General features: G+C 44.3%; 1 protein-coding gene and 1 pseudogene across 1 annotated transcript in view; one reads left to right on the plus strand and one right to left on the minus strand.

The window, feature by feature from the left end:
• Nucleotides 1–24,461, minus strand: part of PNRC1 (proline rich nuclear receptor coactivator 1) — a 66,553-nt gene that overhangs the window by 37,812 nt on the left and 4,280 nt on the right. The window contains exon 2 of the mRNA XM_045294476.1: nt 12,833–12,915. Within this exon, the coding sequence (XP_045150411.1) occupies nt 12,833–12,862 (30 nt within the window). The 5' untranslated portion in view covers nt 12,863–12,915. The remainder of the gene's footprint in view (nt 1–12,832; nt 12,916–24,461) is intronic.
• LOC101653812 lies at nt 18,177–23,090 on the plus strand (annotated as a pseudogene).

The raw sequence follows: 24,461 nt of genomic DNA on the forward strand, positions 1-24,461 counted from the left end.
TTTCCTCCTGTCCCAATATCATACTCAGTCCCCACCAGGGTTTCAGCACTTCCTCTTTGTTACATTCCCCTTGATCATGCATACCAGGCCTCCTGTGGAGCAATTCTCTGAGCATTAATTGACTTGATGGAAAACACCACCACACTCACTGCCACCCAGTGGGTTCTGTTTCACAGGGTCTACCTTTGGGTTCCCGAGGCTGCTCATCTTTACCTGAGCAGAAAGCCTCATCTTTCATCCAAGGAGTGGCTTCAGATGGTTTCAAACTGTTGATCTTGTAGTTAGCAGCCCAGAGTGTAACCCCTTAGGGCACCAGGGATCCTTCAAGGCAGTGAGTGGGTAAGAAGTACTTAAAGAGAAGAGTAACAAAACTCTTCTCACCAAGTAGATACATATCCTTTGTTTGTTTTTCATTAGATACATATCCTTTGAATGATTGATTTTGAATTGCACATACGAGGAGACTTCCAAAAAATTGTAGAAAGGTGGGATTCTTTAATTTATTTTGAAAAATAAATATTTTGAAAAAAAATAGAATTTCCCCATGAGCTTGTTAAGCCCCCATGTACAAGTAGCTTTAGCAGCTAGCAAATAACAAATAAATGGGTGTAGAGTTGTTTATCAGAAGCAAGAGATTTTAATTTTCTACTATACATTTTCATTTCTTAGTGCATTTTATAAGAAGTTACCATGTTTAAAACAGAAAAACCCACAAAAGGGAACTGTAGAGAGAAGAGGAACCGCAGGAAAGTGGGAAATATTGTACTGACTATTTTTAGGACATTGACTTTAAGTTGATTAGTGGGAGTAAACAAGAAAATAAATCTTCAGTGAATAATGTTTATTGATATTGTTGGATGTATGCTGCATTTGAAATGTTGAACAACTGGTTAAAGAATATTATTTTGAGCGACTCTCATGCAGGGGAGTGAACTTCATAAATTTCGTCTTAACTTTATGCCTTGAAAAGATTTGTAAAAATTCCTGCCAAGTTACATATGGGAAGTTAGAAATGCTCTGGGATATTTTGAGATGCTAGTAATCCTTGGGGTAGCCTCTGCGCAGGCGGGGAATCCAGGCACTAGGGCAGGGGTGGGGAATCTTTTCTGCCCAGGGCCACTTGGATATTCATAACAGCATCGCGGGCCATCCTGGTCAAACACTTAATTAACTCAACCTAATGCGGTGTAGTGATTACCCATTGGACTGCTAACAGGAAAGTCTGCAGTTAGGAACCACCGCCTCCCATAAGGCGTTACAGGCCTGGAAACATGCAGGGGCAGTTTTACCCTGCTCCTCTGGGTCAGCATGAGTCGGAATTGACTGGACAGCAGTGATAAGATAGCTGGAATTGCCTTCTTAGTAAAGCATGTGATGTTAGCATGTGATGTTACCTGCGGCATGGCGGTGCCCACCCCTGCACTCAAAACCAAACCAAACCAAATTGAACTCACTGCCATTGAGTCAACGCTGATTCACAGTGTCCCCTTTGGGTCTCTGAGATCAAAACTGTCAACGGGAGTACAAAGTGCAGTCTTCCTCCCTCAGAGCTGCTGGTGGCGTCAAACTGCCGACCATGCAGGTCGCAGCCCACGGCGGAACCTCTACTCTAGGACCCCTGCACGAGAGTGTGTGAAAGTTCTTCAGCATTTCCCACTGCTGGGCCAGCCCCCCAACACTGACGGTGACTATTGGGATACTGCCATGCTGCTTAGCTTTAGATCCAGAAAGTGGGTGGCTGCATCTATTCCGTGACCCTGGCCACTAGGCCACCGGGAAATGATTTTAAGTTCCCTAAGGCCTTATATTTGAGAGCAGCCAGGCTCCTGCCATGGTGCTCAGCAGCTGCAGGCCCCAGGGAGTGGAGCCAACCTCCCCTTGATTTCCTGCCAGCAGGCTGTCAAAACGGACTTCTTTGACCCTTGCACCTGGTTCTAATTCTAACCAGGCCCCTTCCCTGGAAATGTGATCCTAAATCTGATAATCCCTTTTATTGATGCTTCAGGCCTTCCCGATTCAATGCCTGGGGAGTCCCAAACAGAGCAAAGGAACAGGATCCTTGACCACAAGTCTTGCCCCAGAGAGAGCTGCCTGTTTGAAATGGGTTTGATTGGTCCTGAGGTCAGGCCCTTTGCCCTGTCTGACTGCTGCGGTCAATGACAAAGCCATAGGCCTCTTCTCCCCTCCTCAATCCAGGGACACTCCTTAAAATGGTAGTCACCCAGGGTTTTGCCTTTTACTCTAAATTGCTAACATATTATCTAATAAATTAATGAAATACAAATTTTCGTTTGTTTGCTTATTTATAGAAATACTTTCTGCAGTACTTTAAAGCAGCCAAGCAGCCGCTGCGCTCATTCGCATACCACTCTGGGCAATTTCAGAAGACAAACCGTGTAGGAATGTCAAATGGGGCAGCTGCTTTGGAAAACAGTCTGGCAGCTCTTCGAAATGTTAGGCATGGAGTTAGCATATGACCCAGTAATTCCACTCCTGTGTAAATTGCCCAACGAGAACCCAAAGCAGCTGTCTGCACAAAAACGTATGCACAACTGTTCACTGCAGTGTTATCCATAATAGCCAAAGAGTAGAAATAACCCAAATGTCTATCAAATGATAAGCGGGTCTGCAAAATAGGTATATAGTACAATGGGATATTATTCAGCAGTAAAAAGGAATGTGGTTAATACATGTTGCAGGATGGATTAACTTTGTAAAGAAGCCAGTCACAATAGACCACATATTGCACGATTCTACGTCTAGGAAATATCCAGAAATGGGGAATCTATAAAACCAGAAAGTTCACCAGTGGTTGCCTAGAGGTCGAGAAAGGGTGAGTGGGAAATCAGGAAGACTTTCTTTTGGGGGCACCTTAGTGCCATAGTGGATTGTGCAGTTCAAGGCTAACCCCGGGTCAGCAGCCGCTCTGAGGGAGAAAGATGGGGCTTGCTGCTCTCATGAAGATTTACCTATTTTCAACTGAGGTTTTCCTATGCTTTGTTTTGTTATTGATTATTATTATTTTCCTCTAGCTGAAATCCAGGATACGTAAATTTATAGGGACAGTACCTAGAGCAATAGTTTCTTGAGGTTATGGCAGGGGAGGTAAGTGGCAAAATGGGGAACAAACAATACGAGGTCCAAAGGAGAAGAAGACTTTCTTAAATTGGTCGCAGTGATGATTGCACCACTCTTTTTCATGTTTAAACAATTGAACGGTAGAATATGCAAATTATGTCACTAAATCTGCTATATTTAAAAAAAACAAAACAAAACATTTACATCCTTGAAACCCCACGGGGCAGTCTACTCTTTCCTATAAGGTGGCGATGTGCGTGAATGGTCTTGACTGCAGGGAGGGCGCTTTCTGTGGAAGCTGGGAAATGGCCTACAGGAATGGTGATCTTGTGCACCAGACACTACAAATGACTTACTTGTCTACTTTACATGGGTGTGCAGATTACATCTCCAAAAAGGGTTTTTAAAACAAAATACAGCATTTAAAGAAAATACTGCTTTAATCATATTTTAACTATATTAGAAAGCATTCATTTATTTGAATGCATTAGAAAGCGTTCGTTATTCATTCACCCCAAAACCATTTGGGATGAAGTAAAATTCCCCTTTCATAAACAAATTCATTCATCTTCGCCTCTCAAGATATGATGTGTTAGCTATCATAGAATTCTTATGTGGGTTTTTGTTTGTGCTTTTGCCTTTTATTATTGCATTGTGTTGCTGTTGTTACTTGCCCTTGAGACACTTCTGCCTCTCGGTAATCCCCTGTGTCCTCACCTTTCAAAAGCAACCCCCCAGGCTTACCTTCTGAGGCACCTCTGGGTGGGTTCAAACTGCTAGTAGTGAGCACTAGCCAGGGACTCCTTATTATACCACAGGGTATTATTTTGATTTTTTTCCAGTTTTATTGGCACATAATCCACACATCACACAATTCAATAGTTTAATCATAACAAGAAGAATTATACAATTATTACCTGAAATCAACTTTAGAACATTTCCCTTTTCTTTTGTATGGTTAAATCGATTTTAAAATGAGTTGTGTAATCACAATCAGTTCTAATGCTCTCTCCTACTCCAAAATACATTGTTTGCTGCCACAACACCCTCACCCTCCTTACCACCCACTCCCACCTCTACATCCCCCCAAAACCTTTGCCTCAGTTATGATCTCTATGTATTTACTCCTTCTGTGCTTCACAAACTGGAAAACCCAACAGAAATAATAACAGGACAAATAAAAGCAGAAACAAAGTAAATGGTAAGGATAAAATAATAATACAAAGATAAAAACCACAAATAATGAGTAATAAAGAAAAGACCAACATCATCATTTTAAATGCCAGGGAAGAAATTTTTGTCATGGAACCAACCAGAAATTCTTGCATCTAGAAAAAATTTAGGTTGGGTCAAGAGGAAGGTCAACTGACCAAGTTTCACTTTCAATCCAGTATAATCATGATCACAATGATCTCTAGCTGACAGTACGGCTGTCAGAGACTCGTGCCTGTGGCTAGAGGGGATCTGCCAGTGGCTTCTTCTGACTAGAGACTCTGCAGAAGGGTTTGGGGCTCCGCTGTCCTCCACACCCTTCTGCAAGTGGGGTGTTCATATCGCAGTGGATTTTCTTCTGTAGCCTGCTCTTTCACCGTTGAGAACTTTTCACGATGGTCTTTCTCATGCTTCAGTCTTTATCATTGCCGGATAGGATTTTGTTGCCTGGCTACCAAAAAAACAAACCAAACTCACGGACATTAAGTGAATTCCAACTCAAAGCAATATCCGATAGGGCAGAGTAGAACTGCCCTTGTGGGTTTAAGAAACTACAAATCCTTGTGAAAGTAGGAAACCTCATCTTTCTCCTGTGGAGCTGCTGGTGGTTTTGAACTACTGACCTTGAACTTAGCAGCCCAACCATAACCAACGACTCTAGCAGGGCTCTTTGTTGCATGATTAGACCTAGTTTTACTTATTAGTTCTCTTATTGACAGAGAGTTACTTATTTTTGGTTTTTTCATTTTGCAACCAACTCAGGGTTGGGCATCTTTGTATATATCTCTTTTTGCAATGGTCTGAACATTTCTCCGGAGCAATTACTGGAAAGTAGGATAATTGGGTTATAAGGTATAAGGTACATTTTCATTTTAAAAGTACTGCCAAGTTGCTGCTTAAGAGTCTGTACCTTTGTAGTTCTGGTAAGCTGTTCATGAACACTTTATATCACAAAGATTTAAATGTTGCCAAGCAAATTGATGGAAACTTGATTCTTATTTTATATGTACGAATGCAACGAGTAAGCACCTTCTCACAGGGTCACTTTTGCCTACATCTCCTTCTACTATTGGAGTGTTTCCCTTTTTATTTCCTGTTCTCTAGTAGTTCTTTACAGGAGCCCTGCTGGTTACGCTCTGGGCTGCTGTGTTCGAAACCACCAGCAGCTCTGAGGGAGAAAGACTGGGCTTTCTACTCCTGTAAGCAGTTACAGTCTTGGAAACCCACAGGGAGTCACTATGCATTAGCATTGAGGCGATGGCAGCGAGTTTGTTTGTTTGTTGAGTAGTTCTTTAAGGAGTTCTGGTGGCCTAGTCAGTTGCTAACTGCAAGGTCAGCAGTTCAAAACCAACAGCCACTCCTTGATTCTCTGGAGAAAGGCTGGTCTTCCTACTCCCTGTAAAGAGAAACTCCCGGGAGCAGCCCCCCAGTCCTACAGTGTCACTATGGGTCTACACTGACGAAGGCAGTGATGTTTTTTGAGTAGCTCTCCACACCAGGAGCCTTGGTGGTGCAACAGTTAAGTACTCAGCTGCGCCTTCTAAGGTTGGAGATTCAAGCCCACTCAGTGGCTCTGTGAGAGAAGTCCTCCTAGGCCGCTTCCACAAAGAGACCATATAGCCAAGAGAACCTTATGGGGCAGTTCTACTCTGTCACATGGGCCACTATGTGCCAGGATTGATTTGCTAGCACACAACTGAAATTCTTCATATGTATTGTTGTGTGATAATGACATACATAGACATCTACATCGATATCTGTCTACATTTACAAATATTTCTTCATCTGTTCAGTATTTTGTTTTTTGCCTTTTGTGTCTTATTTGCCTTTTTGTCTTATTTAAGGTTTGTTCTACCCACTGAGACATCAATGTAGCTCTTGGTGTGAGGTTGGGATCTAATTCATTTGGTTTTAGATGATTGTCCCAATACCAGTGCTTGAATACTTGATCTTTCCTTTACCATTGGAATCGAATCTCCTTTTCCATACAGTCAACTCTAAGTAAGTGGAAATTATGAAGTTTCTACATAGAAGTGAATCTGGAACCAGGGGAAGGAGGAAGCACAAGGCAAGGGATCAAAGCCGACCCCTGAACGGTCCCATCTTGGGAGTTTCCATGTAAAGTAAAAGGGCTTGGGGACTTTCTAAAGTTTGCAGTGTGCTCTTTTGCTTTAGGGAACTGCATTGGAAGCTTAACTACTTCATGCCATAAAAATATTAATTGCATCAAGAACTAATTATGTTAGTTTCCACCACCACCCCTCAATCTATAAAAGAATGTCAATCCACTTTGGTGCAGAAAATTAAAGTGACATTATACATGGTGAGGATCATCTACATGTCAAGTACAGGCCTGTATCAAGGAAGCAGGACTGCTATTGATATCTGTGGTAGTTACATAATTTGTATCAATTTGCGATTTAAGGGTGAAAGGGTGGAGTTTAGCCTGTCAATCAGGTCACAGCTTGATGACCTCATTTGGAGGCGCTAAGGAGATAAATAGCTCGCTGGAGGCCGGACACAGACTGACTCCCTGTGAGACATTGCAGCTGACAAGACACATGCAGCCACACTAGAGCTCTAGAGCCATGGGGAGACCCCTGTCAGTGGTGAGATGCTTATAACACCACTGGATCCATAAGACTTTCCACCCACTGACCTGAGATCTTCCTGCATTAGGCGTCATTGCATGTGTTTCATGGGTCTGAAGAGGACTTTATAGATTGGTATTGGGCATATAGACTAATATCAGACTTAGGGACTTGATCTGGACTGGGCTGGGATGTTTTTTTCAATATTCAATTGCTCTTGTATATAAAACTCTTTCTTATACACGAGTGTCTATGGATTTGTTTCTCTAGTCTACCTAGGCTAACACAATATCATTTTAAGAATCTAGAGTTGAATTTTTCCTCTTCACTCTGACATTGCAGTCTGAATGATTGTTTTTTTCAACATGCCAATCTTTCACTCACTCTACCACCCAGCCCATGAGTTAAACCATTCAATGGGTTCCTATTGCTCAAACGCTTCACATGACCTAAAATGCTATATGTGGTAGACACCAGTTGATTTGCCAGTTTCTCCTTCTTAATAAAAGACACTGTGAGTTTGCTGCACTCAATCCTAGTGGTTTCGGTAGACTTAACTCCATGTTCAACTCCATGGAGGACATGCGACCCAGCTTACCCCATCAGCTCTGCATCCTACTAGCCAGAGTGGCTGGCTCAGGTAACGTTGTGTTATCCAGTCAGAACCAATGAAATTCTGTGACAGATCGACTCTTCAGTCATTGCTTTCTGGTGGCAATCTAGAGAGACTGACTTATTTGAATGTTAGCAAATAAGTCAGTACTTGTTATCTGTACCTTCTGACTTGTGGTGGTTTGGCTGACCAGATAACAATAGGGCTTTTGTACCTTCTGATTTGTGGTTTGGCCTGACCAATGGCAGCTCTGGCAGGAGAATGGAGAGTAGCAAGAGTGAAGTGAAGATATTTACCTTTCAGATCCCTCCCTCTAGCACTCCTCAGACTTCTTGACACTCCTAAAGGTTCCCATCTTCTGGATTTTGGTAATCTCTCTCTCTCCCCCTTTCCTTTACAAATCTGATACTATTCATCCTGGGTTCTTGCAGGATTCCTACACATCTGCTACACCTTTGTAAACAGTCTAGTGGTTTGTTGGTAAATGGTTTTGGAGGAAGGCAGGGAAAGCCTTTAGTTCCTAGTGTGGAGTAAATGTTCCCATTCTGGCTTATTCAAAGTTGCCAACATCAACACAGAGTTGGGAGGAAAGGTTAGCAATCAACTTTTTTCCCTTTAAATTGTATTGTGAATTGGGCAAAGGATTACAGAACAGATCATCAGTTTTACATCCAACAATTCATACGCATTCTGTTTAGTCTCATTCAGTACATTCCCTTCAATGTAACCTCACCATCCTACCTCCTCTCTTTGTCTCCTCTCTCTGTGCTTCCCCTTGCCTAACCCCTTTGAAGTTTGTCCTTGGGTGAATGCTATTCCCTGACCCCAAATGGTTAATTATTTAAAGGTGCATAACACCAAATAGTGTTATTATTCCCCTATAGACCTGTTTCTTGTTGGCCGAGAATTGAGTCACGGGGGTGAGTTCAATGTGGCTGAAAATTGACTTATGGGGTGAGTTTACAAAGGGTGTCCAAGGATCATAGTCTCAGGGGTTACACCAGCCTCTGTCCTACCAGCAAGCCTGGTTTCCTTCATGAACAATCAACCCTTGCAAGATGTCATGAGCTAGCTCCAATACACCATTGAAAGAGTCCCATTGTATATAAACGGTCATATGAATTATCCTAATTTAATAGTGCCATCTTATGCCTACCAGGCTGGCTGTTGAGAGAATGGAATTCTCCTTGTCTATATGAGTAGGATCTCTGTCTGTGGCATTGTTGGGTAAGTGTTGGACTACTAACCTCAAGGTCAGTGATTCAAACCACCACCAGGTCCTCAGGAGAATGATGAGGTTGTCTGCTCCTAGAAGGATTTCTTGCCACGGAAATACTAATTAGAGTTGCTGTGAGCTGGAATTGTCTTAATGGTAGTGTGTTTGATTAGGGGGCTTGGAAATGTTTACTCAACCTAAACTAAAGGCGTCAGTCCTTGTTAGCTTGCTTGTAAAGTTAAGTCAGGTCCCTGGGTTGCACTCATCTGCTAACAGAAGAAGTTGCTAGTTCAAATCCACTCAGTGGTACTATAGAAGAAAATGCAAGATTACAGCCAAGAAAACCCTAGGAGGCAGTTCCACTTGGTAATGCACAAAGTCCCCATGAGGTGGAACCGACTGCATGGCATGAGGTAAGTTGAGTCTGCCGACCCAAGCGCACAGTTCTTGGCTTCCATTCCTGATGAACCTGGGGCAGGTTGTTCCCATGTAGGCTCAGTAGCAGCTTAGCGCAGACCAAAGCCATTCAGATATGGAGCCCACAACGCCTCAGGGCACACATCCCCAAACTGTCATCGATTTTAATCCTGGGACAGACAACTCTGTTTACATCTTTTTCTCTCCTGACAACGATTCTTATCTACAGCTTTTCTTCTTCTCTAGTGTGGCTCTAAAAATGCACTTATATTTCTAAGGAAAAACGTAACAGAACAGAACACACTTCCTATAGCACCTGCATTCAGACTTAGAGTGCATTACTCTCCTCTCCCTCCCCCAAGGACAAGGAATCATGTTCCGTCTGCGCCATTGAAACGTCTAATCCAGTGGCTCATAGCTGGGAGTGACTTTGGCTCCCAGAGGCCAGCTATTCATCTAGGGAGATTCTGGGTGGTCGCGTGGATGGCACATGGGTGCAGTGGGGTGCTGCAAGCAGCTAGTAGGAAGAAGCCAAGGATACTCCGAAAGATCCTAGATTGCCCAGGACCACCCTCCACAACAAAAAACCATGCATCCTAAAATCCCAATAAGGTGGAAGTTGAAAAGCCTGGTCTAACCTAGTGAGCTGCCCCAGCTCCCCCCAACAAAGGAAATGACATCTTTATCCTCAAGGTGTGTCATTCACCACAGGGTCAGTCCCTTTCTCAATGCAAAACATGGAGGCCAATAATTAGAATTTATTCATGCATGTGAAATCGTGATTGTAAAAGGCATTCAAGCTTATTGTTAAAACCCAAACACACATTACAGAGGCACATAGAACAAAGTAACATGTAAAGGCCACACACCCCTCAGTCCCCTTTTACTCCCGATTCCACTCCCAGCCATAAGGTACCATTCATAGCAAACACGATTCGAGAAGATTCAGGGTCTACATGTTGCCAATTCAGACGTACACAGCAGGTTCTTTCAAATCACTCTTAGCAAAGTAAGTCTGTGACTAACTTTGGCAATCTCCGAGAGTACAGAGCCTTCCAATGCTAGAAGATTTTGCTGGTGCGTCACTAAGATAAGAAAAATTTGAAAGCAAGCAAGCAGGAACTCCACAGCAGTAATGAATCTTTTCAGAAGTACTCTATGTTCTTTTAAAAGTGATTGTTCTTAGGTGGTTACTTCCGCTCACATATCAAAAGAATAGATTTCCGTTGTAATATAAAGGATGCTTCTGAGAAACTGTTTCTAATCTAGTTAAAAAAAAAAGCCCACCAATAAAGTTGACACAGGAGATTTACTACAGGGGCTACTTCGAGGACCAGAATATTTTATAAATTTATTCTGTGTTATTTTCAGTGCATCATACTATATACATCATCAACATTTGCCACACTGGAGATTCTGGGTTGCTGTGCTTGTGGGAAGGAGCTTTGGTGGCACAGTGGTTAAAACACTCAGTTGCTAAGTGAAAGGTCAATGGTTCAAACCCACTAGCTACTTCATGGGAGGAGAAAATATGACAGTCTATTCCTGTCAGGATGTGAGCCTTGGGAACCCTGTGAGGCCCTTCTGCTCCGTCTGTACATAGTTGCTGTGAATTAGAATCAGTTCCATGGCAACGGGTCTGACCTTTGGGAGGACATAGCATGGTAAAGATCTCAATACTGTGCAGCTTATTCTGGGTGCCCTGGTGGCATAGTGAGTCATGCTTGGGGCTGCTAATCAAAAGGTCAGCAGTTTGATATCACTTCTTGGCAGTAAAGCGTTATGACGGTCTTGGAAGCCCACGGGGCCAGTTCTGCCTAGACCTATCGGGTCACTATGAGTTGAGGTCCCTTGATGGCAGTGAGTTAGAACTTGTTCTACTGGGAGCCTAGCTCTCCATCCACGGTCAGAGAAGCGGCAGCAGGACTCCAGGGGTGGGATTCCAATAATGTAACAACCAGTCACTGCTCTAATGACCGCTTTAAGTATATCAGAAGCGATATTTATTGTTTCATGTAGTTAATACTTAATTCAGAATAAAAGCGATACACAAAACTAGATAGTAAGAGCTTTAAAATAGTAAAGAAAAATGTTAAATAATACCTTAGGAAACCAAGAAATGGTTTTTTAAGATAGTTCCATATTGCGTCTTGAATGGCATCCTCACTAGCAAAATTATTCCCTTTTATCCGAGTATCCGAGTATCATGATTTACCCTTAACCTTTTTTTTACTGTGGGAGTAGGATCCCATTCCTTTACAGTAGGTAGGTCAATTAGACAGCAGTCATTGTGTTTGATATATCAGACACAGGCAATTTCTCTTTTATGAAAGTACTATGTTCATCTTTGCAAACCCCTTTCCACTTCTGCTGAATTTACAGCAATTGTTCTAACAACACTTTTAGCTCTTTGTACACTTTCAGGAATTGCATATTTCACTCATAATATCTCGTGGGAATTTTGGATGTACCACAAAGCTGAAATGAATGACAGCATATCACTCTCTGGTTGGCACTTTTTATGTTATATGTTTGTTTACTGAAGCAACAAACACATGGGAATAAATGTATTTCATCAAAAGCATAACAAGTTTTATGGAATGAATAAATAAATATTATAAGTATAGTTTCATCTAATTTTTTATACCCATGGGCAGAATGAACATTAGCATAAGTTGTTGCCCAGATGAACAATAACAAAAAGTAAGGAATGTAAATGTGTGATTTCCACACAGGGCGGCTGCCCAGCCACCCACCTTCGAGAGAACCCTAATTGCAAGTGCAACTTTAACAACCAGTTCCCCAAACTCAACCAAAACTTAGGTATGGATTCTACTAAACTGTGCAAACTGGCTGAATCCCACTTCTGAAGGACACTGTCCATATACAGCAATTACGTCCCAGAGAGCCCATTCTCACTGGTAGTGACCCTATAGGACTGAGCAGAACTGCCCCATGGAGTTTCTCAGCCTGCAAATCTGGTAGCAAACTGTCACATTTTTCTCTGGCAGGGTGGTGGGTGGGCCCTAAAGGCTGACCTTTCAGTTAGTGGCTGAGTGCTTAACTACAGTGCCACCAGGGTAACGGGACTCTCTGTAACCTCTTCTTTTGCACTGTAGCTGCGTTGCTTTCAAACCAAACCCAATCCAGTGACACCTTCCCAATTCCCACCCATAGAGACCCTAGATAGGATTTTCAAGGCAGTACAGCTTTACTAGATCAGAGAGCCTCCTCTTTCTCCCGCAGAGTGACTGGTGGGTTTGAACTGGTGACTTTGCAGTAGCAGTGTAATGCTTATCACACAGTGCCACCAGGGCACCTTCAGCTCAGGGTTCATTTTATTTGACCTGTAGACTTAAAAAAACATTTTGTTTTGCTGTTATGTTGAGGGTACACACAGCAGAACATATGCTGAGTCAATAGCTCCTACAGGCACAATTCAGGGATCCTGTTTACATGCTTTTAATTGTTCGACCATTCGCCTGTCTTTCGGACTGATTCCTCCTCCATGAACATACACTCATTGTCTCCTAAGTTCTGATCACATCTTTTCAGTTGCTTTGGTCATTTTGATCTCTTAGAGATAAATCTAAAAATAGCACAGTGCTCAAGGCTAACACTATTTACTGGTGAAGCTGAACTAATGTTCATGTTTAAGAAGACTTTGGGAATTTTCTGTCAGAAAGTTTAAGATTTAAAGATTACCTCAGGGCAACCGTTGGGAGGCTGATCCATTCTTCAGGGCTCCAGAAAGACGGATCGCACCTCGCCTTAGGTATTGACCGCTGCTGTGACAGAAACAGAAATTCAATCCATCACACGTGAAAAACTGGACTTTTTCCTGAACTTCCCCCACTTTTTTTTTACATTTCAAAAACCAAATGTTTATTTAACTCAAAGGATTCTTCCAGGGATTAATTAATGCCTTTACAAAAGAGGAGTAGGAGGGAATAAAAACCAAAACATCAGAAGACAATCAGCGTATTACACATCAATGCCCGACACATAACAGGGCTTTGTTTTCTCATCCCACAGCTGAGGTCCTGACTCGCTTCAGCAGAGACTCCGCGGGCAACAGGAAAGATTGTGGCATGAAATGGTTACCCATGCTTTCAGGGCTGTTCCCCGGTGGTCTTCTTTCTGGGCAAGCTTCCAAACCATAAAGTCAGAAGGATAACCTAGAGGGGTGCTAACACTTAGCCGAGAAAAGCTTTAAAAGAAAAAAAAGGAAGAGAAAAAAAAGGAATAGAAAAAGCCTCTGGGAATAGCCAGGGACACTGATGAAAAGAACCAGAAGTCTACCAACCATATTTAACACTCCCCACCCCCACCCCCCCAGACACACACACACACACACACACACAGAGGGATTGCTTTGGGGGGGGCAGGGGATTTTTTTTCACTTTAAATGAATTGATGTCAGCTATGCATGACAGAATGTCACTCAAACACCTTAGCCACCTTTTGCAATGTAAATCTATCTCCCCACCCTCTTTTTTTTTTTAACATAGTGAACCTCAACCTAGCAATTATTACAACAAATGCTACAGTCTAAAGCTCAAACCCATTTTAGCAAGGTTGAAATTGAATTGGCGTACCAACCAAATAAAATTCACGCCGTAACGAATACTCCTGTCCAACACTGTGGGGACACTTGCGCCTTCCTTCCGGGGTGGGGTGGGGGGCCTTCCAGGCAGGTGCTTGTCTAAGGCAGCCAGGTGGTCCTCACCTTGCCTTTCAGTCCCCTTGAGCTGGGCCTGTGCCCCCGGCTCTCCCTGTGTGGCTGGATGGGTGGCCATGGCTCAGGAATGACAGCTGCAGGCACAGTCTTTTCTTTCATGGGGTTTTGTGCATCTTGCTTCTTATCCTTCACCCCCCACCCCCCTTCTTGATCTGAGTTCCTTGCCAGTGATGGGCTCCTAGCCTTTTTGAGCGGTACCTCGGTGACCAGTTTGTCAAGGGTGACTGAGACTGGATGGGGCATGGGAGTGCTTGGGGACTTTTAGCTGCTGGCTCAGGAGATCCTGAGACAGCTCGAGAGAATGAGACCCTTCGTAGAGACTGAGGGCTTGGCGAGGCAGTCTTTGTAGTCTTCTTAGTTTCCGGAGTTCTGGAAACTCTCCTAAGGGGTCTAGTATTGGGAGACGGGGCCTGTCACCCTTGGGGTGATGATAATGCTCCTCTGCAAACAGCGGGCAGATTTGAGGTGGTCCTCGGAGTTTGAGGTTGTGCTGTTTGTTTGGTTCTGTACTTCTCCCTCTTGATCAGGATTCTTTTATAGAACCTTTGATCGAAATGCTTAGTAACGGTAGCTGGGTACCAATCAGCTCTTCTGGTCTGATGGAAATGGAGATAGTTGTTCATGTCGGCAGTTAGCCACACGTTCCATTAGCTCTCCCTATCCGGGACCTTGGATGGCTACTTGCAAGCTTTAAAACCCCAGGTGCTGTGCAATGAACTCGGAGGTAGAGCAGAAGCACGGAATCTGGAACAGAACCTTTGCAGTTGACCTCCTACGTGGTTTCCTTCCTTGAGTCTCGGGCTCACTCGATCCACCTCCAAATCCACTTTCCACAATACTGCTGAAGTGAGAGGCCGTTCCCTTTCTCAAAGTGTTCAGTGGCTCAGCATTCTGTAGCAGAGGCCTAAACCTATGGCCCGTGGATATTTAGCAGGAGCTCTGGTGGTGTGGTGGGTTACACGTTGAGCTCTTAACCACAAAAGCAGAGGTTTGAATCCACTAGTGGCTCCTCGAGAGAAAGATGAGTCTGACTACTTCTGTAATGATATTTCAAGTCTCAGAAACACAAAAGGGTAATTCTCCTCTGTTCTGTAGGGTCACTGTGAGTCCTCTGATTGGCTGGAAATTGCTGCTGTTGTTGGTTTTGTTAATAGACAAGGAGCCAGGAGGCCTCTGAAGTTGTGTAGACAAATGAGTTTGATTCTCAGGACAGGTCTGTAACTTTCATCACGTTATAAACAGGTGTCAAACAGGATTCAAAATGGGAGCTGTACAACTGGCCTACAAAATCAAACGGAATCCCTTGGCCTGTCCCATGCCTGTGAAAAGGGTGGTGCTGATGGTGAAAAGATGCCACAAATCCACAGGCACACAGTACCATTTCCTTTGCTGTGCAGGTCAAAACAGAAAGATGTGGTAGTTCGGTGGTGGAATTTTTACCTTCCACGCCGAAAGCCCAGGTTCTATGCTCCATCAGTCTACCTCCTGTGCTATCCTGATTTGTAAAGAAGGTGACAGCCTTAAAAGCCCTCTGGGCAGTTGGATTCTGCCACCTGGTTTTGTTAGGTAGACTAGTTTAGGGCTGGGGAGTGTCCGTTAATGTGTGCCCAGAGGGCCAAGCTATGGGAACAAAGGAGCGGCCCACTGCACATGCCCAGAGGCTCAGGTTTCCCGCCAGTAGGCATGGGTGGGAGTGAATCTGAATTGGCCCACCTAGGCCAGGTGAATTCAATTCAGCCAATGGGGCCGATGAGGAGTCGTCCACCACGCCTCCCCGTGGAATCCTTGAAAAGGCAGAAGCCTGGAGTCCAGAGAGAGAACTTTGGCGCAGAGAATTTTGGCAGAACTTTGGAGGAACTTTGGGACACTTTTGCGTGACACCAAGCAGCTCCCAGGCAGGCTGCATGTTCGAGAGGAGTCCTATGGGTGCCTGTGTAAACCTAAAACTTCTAACTCTCATAAAACTCACTTGGATCACAAACCAGGCTTCGCCGTGAATTCTTTCTCCCACGGAGCCAAGGACCGAGGTCTATCTAGTTCCAGAGAGATCTAACAGTTTCACTATGAGTGGAAAATGGACTAGCTAGTACCTAACACACAACATATTATTTTCTCTCTTACTCTTTTGAGTAATATTCATATAAACGTTTACCCATACACATTTGGACAAAACCTGTGTCGCATCAAGTAGGATACTTTTTGATGCAAGTGACAAATAAACCAACTCAAATTTGCAGAAACAACAAGGGATGCATTTTATTTGCCATCATGACAGGAATTCCTGAAGCCGGGCAGCCTCCAGGTGGCTACCATCCCTGTCCCAGCTCCATTTTCCTGTAGGGAGCTCACAGCAGGGCTCAGGGTTCCTGGGAGCACAAGCGGGGGCAGCCACTTCTCTGCTTCCGTCTGGGAAGGAGGAGAGGAAAATACTTCCCAAGACGGAACAAAGTCCCTTTTCTGTCTGAGTGGTCTGTTTTAGGTCATGCACTTCCTCCAGGGCAGCCCTTCCCTACTCCCCCCGCCCCCCAGGCCTGTGGGAAAAAAGAAAAGGAAAGAAAAAAATGTTCCTGCAGAAATCTAACCCTATCTCTAGATTTCGCCCTTAGCGTAAGTTTGGGTTCTTGAACCAATAACTGGTCATCTTACTGTGTGTCATTGGGATCTTTGGTTTATTTGGAATCAAAACCCGGAACTGAGGATGAAATGAACTTTTCCTACGTCACCTGACTGTATGGATACGGTAGAATAGCTGATGAGAAAAAGTGGGATTCTGTTAGGAAGGAGAAAGGAGGACCTGAGTAGTACTCTTGTATTTGTACATTTGCTGGTTTGATAGGTGAAACATAATTCTCATTGTTTTTATGAAGGAGTCTTGCGCTGTTGGGTAAATGGTCTGATAATCTCAAGGTCAGTTGTTCAAATCCATCAGCTGCTCTGCAGGAGAACAATGAGGCTTTCTGCTCCCATAAAGATTTGCATCCTTGGAAACTCTAGGTAGGGTTGCCATGAGTCAGACCCACCTCGATGGTAGTGGTGGCATTGGCGTTTTAACTATCACGTGTGATTACACTGCTGTGCACTTTTGCAGGACAGCCCTGATGTCATAGTGGTTATACATTGGGCTGCTAACCTCATGGTCAGCCATTCTAAACCACCAGTCACTCCACGGGAGACGGATGGGGCTTTCTACTCCTGTAAAGAGTTGAGGTCCCGGAAATCCACAGAGGCGGTTATCCCACCCTCTCCTGAGAGTAGGAGTTCACATGATGCCGCGAGAGTGAGAGAGAGAGAGAGGGCTGTAACCTGAGAGTAGGAGTTCACATGATGCCGTGAGAGTGAGAGAGAGAGGGCTGTAACCTGATGGTGGCTATTTATTTGCTGATCTTTGAGGTTTTTAAAAAAATAGGTTATGAACTTTTAGAGTGTTAAATGATTAAGAGAAAGAACAAATGGAGGAATACAATAAAAATGCATATACAATAAGATGAAATTTAGGATACTCCTCATAAAACATGTAAAATGATATTACAATGAAGACCAGATGAAAATTCCGTTTTTTGAAAACTATTTCAGGAGGCCTTCCTATGCACTGCTTGCTTAAGGTCCTCCAGGGAACCAGACAGATGGGTTTCTGTGTTTGTGAGCCTTACGTTCTGATCGGGAAGATAAACATGGACAAACGACTGTAAGCCAGTCTTATGAAAAGAAATGCTGAGAGTTATGGGTGCATGCTGTCGAGGGCCATTCTAACATGCGTGCGGCCGATAATCATTCTAATGATCAAATTTGGAACTGTGTCCCTTCTCTGGATCAGAATCAGGTCGTACTCTAGCACTTTCGCTTACAGTGAGACAGGAAACCAAAAGGCTGGGTCCGCACCAAGGTTTCCATCTGCTCTGTGATCCCTTTTACTCCATTTTTATCAATATCCAGATATAATGACGTCAACGGGCCTGATGGCTTAACGGGTTGCGTGTTGAGCTAACTGCCAGCTCTGGAGTCTGAACCCACAAGCAGAATCCAGAGGCAGGTCTGCTCTGTCCTGTATGGTGACTGTCAGTCGGAGTCGATGGCAGTGAGTTTTGTTCTCGTTTCTTTGGAGACCTCTGACTGAAGGTGGAGTTCTGGGTTTGCTCAGCTGATTCCGCATAGAAGAGCTGGCTGACTGCAGGCAGGCAGGCAGGCGGCAAAGGGCTTTTGTCCAAAGCAGTCTGCTCATCAGCTGCTGCAAAAACTGCCTGATTCTCTGCATGTGTGTTCATGCCTGGGCTGTTCTGGTGTTGTTGGTTGCGGTGGACATTCGAACTCATGGTGACCCCAAGTGCGCAGAGTGAAATGCTCCACGAGGTTTTCAGTGGCTGTGATCTTTCCAAAGAAGATTGCCAGCCCAGTCTTCCGAGGAGCCTCCACATTGGTTTGAACTGTTACTCTTTGGACTGGTAGCTGAGCGTTTAACCGTTGGTGCCACATGGGCACGCCACTGCTATTCCAACCTCTTTCGTAGGACAGAAGGGAGTCCAATCCCAATGTTTCTTTCATTTTGGAGGGGGCAGGGCCCGGTTCTCTCCTGGCCAAAATCACTGCCAGCAAGTCCATTCTCACTCAGAGACCCTACAAGCCTGCGGAGAACTGCTCCTTAGGGTTTCAGAGGCGATAAATCTTTATGGTTGGAAGTACCACGCATTGCCAAAAGAACAAACAGATCTGTCTTGGAAGAAGTACAGCCAATCAGAATGTACTTAAATGCAAGATCATGTGCTTTGGACATGTTGCTAGGCGAGACTAGTCCCTGGAGAAGGACATCATGCTTGGAAAAGGGGAGGGGCCGACAAAAAGAGGCAGGCCCTCAAGGAGATGGAGTGACACCGTGGCTACAACAATGGGCCCAAGCGCAAGCATAATTGTGCGGATGGTGAAGGACCAGGCAGCGGTTTGCTCTGTTGTACGCAGGTCGCTGTGAGTTGGAACGGACTCAACAACAGCAACAATAAACCATTACGGAAGCCGATAGCCTCATCTTTCTCCCTGGGACTGGCTGGTGGAGCTGACTCGCTTACCTTAAGATGAGCAGCTCAAAGCTTGTCCTCCATCATCACCATCCTACGATAAAACTGCCATGGGGTCAATTCTGACAGCCCAACAACAGCAAAAGCAAGCAAAGCAAAGGAGACTTTTATTTGGGGGATTTTAGATGTTACACATACTCCCCCTATTTTGGAGAAGGGACATGCCTTACTTAAGGACAATTTACAGTGGGTGACAGGCTGTTAAAGACATCTACTGGCTGTAAGAAGGGACTTCCCCAGCTCTGTCGTAGCTGACATTTCAGGCTCTGTGAGGTGCTTTCTCATGGTTTACCCAGCATAGCAGTCTAACCTGTTTGGGAAGTAAAGAGTTGCTTTGCTGGGGAAAATTTCAGTTGAAATCTCAATGATGAGTATGATTTATGCAAACAAAAGGAGGGCTGAGGAAGGGAGCATTCTAGACAAGGAAATAGTTTACATGGAAGTCTGAGGCCTCAAGCATTCAGGGAATTGCCTGTTGTGCAGAGAGAGAGGAGCAGTACACAAGACTGGTAAAGTAGGCAAGGGTGTGATCTTGTAGAGCTGTGTAGGGAAGATTGTGAATTTAGGATTGAGTATATTATGTATATATATATATATACATACAAATATATATTCTGTCTTTAAGGTTTTATTGTAACAATTGACATTGTGAACTCTCTGAGCAGCACAAATAGTTAAGCACCTAATTATTAACAGAAAGGTTGGTGGTTCAAATCCACTAAGAGGCACCTGCTATATCTCCGAAAGATCACCATTGGAAACCCATGGAGCACAGTTCTACTCTGACATCCCTGAGGTCTGCAAGAGTTGACAGCAACTTGACAGCGATCCATGTTCAAAAAAAGATTCAGTATTACTTTTCATGTTAAATTAGAAGATTCGCTTTTGTTCCCATTTTATTAAAAAAGTTTTCAAGCAAACAAAAGTTGAAAGACTCAAAGAATCACCCACATTCTACAATTAAAAAAGGAATTCACTACACTTGCTTTTTCATTTACCTACCTACCTACTTACCTATCCATCCATCCATCCATGCATAGTGCGGGTGAGGGGGGTGAGAAGGCCTCCCGGAAACAGAGGCATATTGCATGACCCATTAGAGCACCCTGATTGACTCAACCACTCCCTGCGACCCCTCTGAGGGCGGGGTGCTCCATTGGCCATAGATGGGCTTTGGGTCTCTACTCCAACCCCCCTCAATTCAAAATTTTTTTCAAATGATTTTTTTACATCAACTGATATGATCTTGTACTTTTTTTCCCTTTGCTTTATTTAGGTGGCAGATTACAGTTATAGTTAAAGTTTATTGTGCCAACTTGGCTGATAAACACATGTGGGGTTAATTTAAGGGCAGAGAGATAAATGGCTCAGTGAGCCTTACCTTTCTAGTTCTCGGGTCTCTTGCTTTCTGATGGTCAGACCAGGGTGCAGCTGCCTTCGCCAGTTGCCTGCTTCAGCTGGCAAGGCTCACTTCCTGCAAGACATCCCTCAGGGGAAGCCACATGGACCTACCCTGATGCAGCCCTGGGTGCTGGAGCGCCCGTGTGGAGACCCCTGCCAGCACTGAGATGCTTACATGGTCACTGATTCGGCAGTCAGCATCATAGTGTGTGTTTTGTGAGATGGAGGAGGACTTTGTGGATTGGTGTCGAATATATGGGTTAATGTTGGACTTGTGGGCTTGGGCAGCATTGGGTTGGGATGTTTTCTTGATGTGCACTTACCCTTTATATAAAACTCTCTCTTATACATGAGTTTCTGTGGATTTGTTTCTCTAATGTACCCAGACTAACACATTCCTCTAATGTTGAATGATCCTTACATACTTGGGACAAACCCCATTTGGTTGTGATGTATTTTTTTTTATATTATTTTGGATTCTATAGGCTAGAATTTTGTTGAGTATTTTTGCATCAATGGTCATATTCCTAGTAATAATTTTAAAACATTAGTTAAAAAACAATGGAGGAAATATAGTGGAAAAACAAACAAGACTCCAAAGGAGAAACAAAGAACCAACAAATTAAGGTGTCGGCTTAAATCCGACCATCATACAGTTACACTAGATGTAAATGAAACGAACGCTCCAATTAAAAGGCGGTGTTGTCGGCCTGGATAAAAAGCAAGACCTAACTAGATGCTGTTTATAAGAGATACACTATAAATTAAAGACAAGTTGAAAGTAAAAGAGAGGGAGAAAATCAATACCATGTAACACTAAACATAAAAAAATAGTCTTCCTATATCTTACACAGAGTAGGTTTAAATATAAGTAGTATTTCTAGAGATAGAGAAGATAATTGAGCATCATTTCAAAAGATAATTTATTAAGAAGTCTTAATCCCAAAAGTGTATGCATTAATAGAGAAATAGATCTACAACCATACTTGGAAATTTTAATACTCTTCTTATAGCATTATGTGACGTAACAAACTGGTATTTTTTATTATTACTTCATACCTGGCTGAGCACCATAAAGTATATCTTGGTGAATGTTCAATGTGCATTTGTAAAGAATGTGTGCCCTGCAATTGTGGGATTAAGTCTTCTATACCCTGACTGATATTTTGTCTGTTTGTTATAAAAACATAAAAAATCTAAATCTTTTAGGAAAAAAGATACACTGAAACAGTTTGAGGAAAGTCAGCACAAGGTGGCCAAGGTAAAGGAAGACACTGAGAGGTAGCAAGCACGCAGGACAGGGAGAGTTAAAGAAGTGCAGGCTCCAGTTCCTAAGGGCGGTTCAGGACCGGAACCTGATTGAAAGCACACAGACTTGACAGCTACCAACTCCAAGGACCCCCATGCAGCGCTTGCGGTTCCAGCTGGACACTCCCATCCCAATGCACACCCCCACCGTGCCCCCCAGGACCTCAAGCCAAACTCCTGGCAAGTCCAGCTGCACAGCTCAGACTATCCCCTGCTTTGCTATACCCCCCATTGCAATGCTTCCCAGATGGAAGTGGCCAACTTCCTCCTGAGCAAAGGGAACCAGCCTAAAACAGCTAGACGCCCCCGAAGAAGGAACATCAGAAAGCTTGGCCTTGAACCTGAATGGTTTTGATATGGAGAAAGCCAAGATCCTTTGGCTCAGTGGAAAACCCCAGAATGCCTCAGAAGGTTACCAGAATCAACGGAAGGTACAACAAACGGCCGCGCCTGGCTCCTGCTGGAAGATCTGCCACAAATTCCTCTCCTGCCAGGCTGGATTCTGGATGCCCCGGAAATCTGGAATGACTACTACTTACATCTCGTGGATGGGAGCTCTGGAAAGGTACTGGCGGTGTCACTGGACAGCAGTGTCTACTTGTGGAGGGCTAGCTCTGGTGACATCCTGCAGCTGCTACAAATGGAGCAGCCCGGGGAATATATATCCTCTGTGGCCTGGATCAAAGAGGGCAATTACCTGACTTTAGGCACCAGCAGGGCTGAAGTGCAGCTACGGGATGTTCAACAACAGAAACGGCTTCGAAACATGACCAGTCACTCTGTCCCACTGAGCTCCCTCTGTTGGAATAGCTACAGCCTATCCAGTGGTTCCCGCTCTGGTCACATCCACCACCATGATGTCTGGGTATCAGAACACCATATGGCCACACTGAGTGGCCAGAGCCAGGAAGGCTGCACTGAACCCCAGATGGATAACATTTAGCCAGAGGTGGCAATGTTAACTTGGTCAATGTGTGGCCTAGCGCTCCGAGGGAGGGTGGCTGGGCTCCCCTGCATCAAGGAGTTGTCAAGGCTGTAGCCTGGTGTCCCTGGCAGTCCAAGGTCCTGGCAACAGGAGGGGCTACCAGTGGTGGACAGATTTGCATCGGGAAGGTCTGCTTTGGAGGCTGAGTGCTGTGGATGCCCATTCTCAGGCATGCTCCCCCATCTGGTCTCCCCACTACAAGGAGCTCATCTCAGGTCATGGCCTTGCCAGAATCAGCTGGTTATCTGGAAGTACCCAGCCATGGCTAAGGTGGCTGAGCTCAAAGGCCACACAGCCCGGGGCCTGAGTCTGACCATGAGCCCCACTGGGGCCACTGTAGCATCAGAAGCAGCAGATGGGACCCTGAGGTTATGGCGCTGTTTTGAGTTGGAACCAGCACATGGTGGGAGCAGAAGAAGCCAGCGCAACCCAAGCAGCCTCCCCCAGCGAGGCATCCGCTGAGGCCGACCCAGAGTTTTGCTTCTGTTTTTAAGATTTCCCTTTAAAAAAAAAGGTAGGACAAGTACTGCCATAATAGTAATAACAATTAAAACTTTGTGATTGGTTACATAGGTAGATAGGTGTGCTTTAGAGGTGTGGGAGGGTGTGGGGGAGTATATGTTCAATTCATATATAAAGTTGTGAGCGTTTGTATGCTCATATTTCTATGTGCTGCCTATATGCCTATGTGTGCACAGGTTTATAAATATAAAATAGAGTACACAGAGAGCACAGTTATGGCAATGTCTTACATCTATCCAAACACCAGATGAGACTGACTTGCTGGGCTTGAGGGCAATCGACATTACAGAGATTCTACATACTAGTTTGGCAAGTCATTATTTGGGGTCTTATTCACTTGTAAGTGGCCATCTAAGTAAGAGATGACTATTGGTTTCTTCCCATATGGACAGAAGGAGAGTGAAGGAACCAAAACTCAAGGAAGCAATTAGTTCACAATGGTCCAGCTACCACTACTGACCACTGGACCAGGCACACAGTAGAAAGTCCAGGTAAAAGGAGGGGGAAATGTAGAACACAATTCAAATTCATAAAAAGACCAGCCTTCCATTGGCACACCATAATTCACAAAGACAATGTTCTACATCCTACGTGGATAAGCTGTGACTGGGGTCTTAGACGCTCACGAGCAACTCCTAGTCTCTCCCTATCCAGAGAAAAGAAAAGGAAAGATGCATGGAAACGATTCGTCCAGTGAATTAACGGATCATGCGACACCAGTCTCTCTGACTCTGGCCCAGAAGAACTAGAAGGTGCCCAGCTACCACTGCTAACTGCTCTAAAAGGGGTCATACAGCAGCTCCTGGAAAAAATGGGAGAAAAATGTAAAACAAAACTCAAAATCCTGAAAAAGGCCAGGCTTACGAGTCAAATGACTGGCCGGACCCTCAAGACGCTGGCCTTTAGTCACTCTTCCCGTTTGTAAAGACACCGGCCTTTGGCTCAAAGTCGGTCAACCCTGGACACTTTAAAATGATCAACCATTTGAGATAAAAAATCTCGTGTCACCTTAAGGGTATAAGTGTGAAGGGGAAAAGTTTCTTTTTGAATAAAAGAGAAAAAAAAAAGAGTGAAGGGGTGGTCTAGCCTGTCAATCAGGTCGCAGCCTGATGATGCCTACTTGTGTGCATGGCCTTCTCACAGGGATTCTGGGAGCTTCCTCTCTCTTGATTCTGCCATCAGAAGAGAGTCTCTCTCTCTCTCTTACTGCTTCACCCTCCTGTTGACAAGCCAGGTAGAGACCCATGCCAGCGCTGAGAGGCTTCCACCACCACTGGATGGATCCACAAGATTGTTCACCCTCTTGCTTGT

The sequence above is a fragment of the Echinops telfairi genome, unplaced genomic scaffold, assembly GCF_000313985.2.
Source record: "Echinops telfairi isolate 266 unplaced genomic scaffold, ASM31398v2 ScPeMD7_3533;HRSCAF=4204_0, whole genome shotgun sequence".
NCBI lineage: Eukaryota > Metazoa > Chordata > Mammalia > Afrosoricida > Tenrecidae > Echinops > Echinops telfairi.